Source organism: Cyprinodon variegatus, unplaced genomic scaffold (genome assembly GCF_000732505.1).
Source record: "Cyprinodon variegatus isolate N-32 unplaced genomic scaffold, C_variegatus-1.0 Scaffold471, whole genome shotgun sequence".
NCBI classification, from domain to species: Eukaryota; Metazoa; Chordata; class Actinopteri; order Cyprinodontiformes; family Cyprinodontidae; genus Cyprinodon; species Cyprinodon variegatus.
The window spans coordinates 337,870-340,655 of NW_015150924.1; the positions used below are offsets into that span (position 1 = coordinate 337,870).

Here is a 2,786-nt window from a genome sequence, read left to right on the forward strand (position 1 = left end):
TTAACAGGCACTTAGGGAATGCACATGCTATCTTGGTAACACAAAAGGCTTGCTGCAAATTTGCAACGATGGGTATCAAGGGATTAACTAGTTTTCTAGGTGTCTATTTTTTTTTGTACAATGCACAGATATAACAGAATTATCATGATCGAGTGCTGTAAATTACCTTTATATTGAAAAATAATGCAGGTTGTTTATATGAAACCTCTGTTGACAAGTCCTACTGAGGAAGGTAAGTATGTAAATTACTTAAAATAAACAGCTTCTGTTACCATCAAACTGGCTCTAGAGTGAATCTAAATTATCTTTAAATTACAATAGAGATTGCTAACATTCAAATGGTCAAATCTTCTTTATTTTTTTAGATTTCCATAAATTTGACCTCATTGAAAAGCTTAAACTCACTTTCAGGATCTGTAGAGAACTCAAAACAGCTCATGGTAGACTTGTTCCTGGTTATGCTACGGTATTTGTGTTCAAGCTTTCACTTCCTGGTTGATTTGTGGAGGTACTGGATTAATATTTACAAGCAATGTTTTTTCATATGTTAGCTATGGAGAATTATTTCAATTTTAGCTTTATCAGAAAATCAACTGAACGTGAAGCCAACAAGCGCAACCTTAACCTGGCTTTATAACCTATGGAATGGGATCTTCCTGATCTCATAGCTTGTTTGTTTTGATTGATCAAACATTGTGTTTGAAGTTTTACCTTAAAATACTAACCTGGTTAGCCTCTCAAGTGTTTATACCAGCATATTGTGTAATGTAAACAATTCAGGGTTTGAAGAAAAACAATAAAACGGGAATTGTTTTGTTAACAAAAGTTTGCACCTACTTTCAGTTTACATAAAGACTATAGTACAGAAAGAAAAAGGAAAATAAAAAAAATACAGCCTTATACCATGTATTTACAACATCAAACATCAAAGTGCTTCAAAGAACTGGATTGTGTTCAAAGTGCTGAGAAACAATCAATCAATTTATCAGGGATTATTTGGAATTTTCTTCCACACCAACTTATTGAAGGTGAAGGACAAATACTCCTGTTATCTGGAATGTAGAAATGTTTGCACTGCGTCCAATTACCTTGACTTGATAGTTAACTTTCCCAGCATAATGCTCAATGGTAAAAGTAGCCTCCTTGTTAGGAGAGACCACAAAGCGAGAGTTGTTCTGATGGTGCCGTTTAAACTTCTCCAACATGGCTTCATCTTGGGAATGAGGGAGGCTAAGAGAGACAGAAAGAAGGAAAGAGTGACCAATTATCTAGAGGACATCTCAGGTGGTAATTAAACCAAAAATAGAATATAAAATATATACGTAACAAGGATTTGTTTTAGTTAAAAATAGATTTCTGAGTCATACACAAAATGAAGGTTAAACCCAGACTTGAAGAGTCAAACTGGATGATCAAGTCTTGCTGTGACCTGTTCTTGTTTAGTGGGGCTTTAATTTTCCTACCTTTTTGCATTTAATTTTGGTTACAGCTTTGCTGAGATATTTTATACATCCGGAAGTAGGATACCTATTTTGACCTAATATACTAATACATGGCAAATGGTTTGTGTTTTAGGCTCTATTCCACATACAGCTCAACTGCAAATTACTTATACCTCTTCAAAAGTTAGATTTGTAACTATATCTATTCTACTGATAAGTTTTAATGGTAAGAAATGAGACAAGAAATGGAAAAAGCAAATTGACAATCTTGATGGAAGGGAATGGAAGGGCGATGATAGCTGTCAAAAAAAAACAGCTCAATGAAATGAAAACTGATTGAAAAACCAATCTTTCATATTCTTTATTAATCAATATATAATTAGTAGATCATTTCAGAACTTTGGAAACAATCTTATACTACAGCTCTACCTTAAGGTGGAAATTTACCTTTCACTCATCCTAACTGTAGACCAATTAACTTACTTTCTGAGCTTTCTGATGAGAGAAAAATAACAGTTCGTAATCAATTTGTCAATTATTTTAACGGAAATTAACTCCTTTCCAGAGCTCAAAAAGGATATAAAAAAGTTTACTCTATTAACACTGTTCTGACACATACTACATAAGAGTAACTCATGGCTTTAGATACATACAGTGATAATTACAGCACATTGGGTTATTAAATCCAGCCTCTGTATGCATAGTTTAGTCTGAGACATGTACAATAAGCTTACGAGACAGCTTCCTGTTATGTTGTGTGGTTGGAGCTACTACAGAACTCAGCAGAATCAACATTAGCCCCGCCCACTGAAAAGAAAACTGGCTCACATTAAGTTTTTAGAGGCCAAACTAGGAATATAGAGACTGGAGCTGTTCACCCAATGTGCTGTATATAAATTACCTTTTTTAAGGTATTTCTGCCTTTTGCAGCGATAATGTTAACCTTAGAGTAAAAAAAAGAAAAAAACGAAAAAAGAAAAAAAAACAGGAACAGCTTTTCTCAGTAAGAAGAGTGGGAAGAAAAATCAAAAGTCAGTTGGATTGTTCAAAGTTGGCTCTGTAGTGTCATTACTCCTGTGTACGGAAGCATATTGTTAAGGATTTACTAATACTAATACTATGTACGATACTCCTTTTTAACTAGTATGTTACCAAGAACCTTATTGATATACTGTTAAAAAAAAAAAGGGTTAAAAAAAAACAAAAAACAAATAATGAGCACTGAATGGCTTATTTTTTTTTTATTGTGGGAACAAAACCACTCAAATTAATTTGTAAAAAATAAACAAATTTTTTTCATATAGTTGAATTAATGAAAACCCTACATAAAAACATATATATATA

General features: G+C 33.0%; 1 protein-coding gene across 3 annotated transcripts in view; it reads right to left on the bottom strand.

Moving 5' to 3' along the window:
• Positions 1–2,786, bottom strand: part of LOC107094231 (unconventional myosin-IXb-like) — a 51,798-nt gene that overhangs the window by 19,164 nt on the left and 29,848 nt on the right. For all 3 annotated transcript variants that reach the window (XM_015389742.1, XM_015389741.1, XM_015389743.1), the window contains one exon: positions 1,089–1,230. In XM_015389742.1, the coding sequence (XP_015245228.1) occupies positions 1,089–1,230 (142 nt within the window). The remainder of the gene's footprint in view (positions 1–1,088; positions 1,231–2,786) is intronic.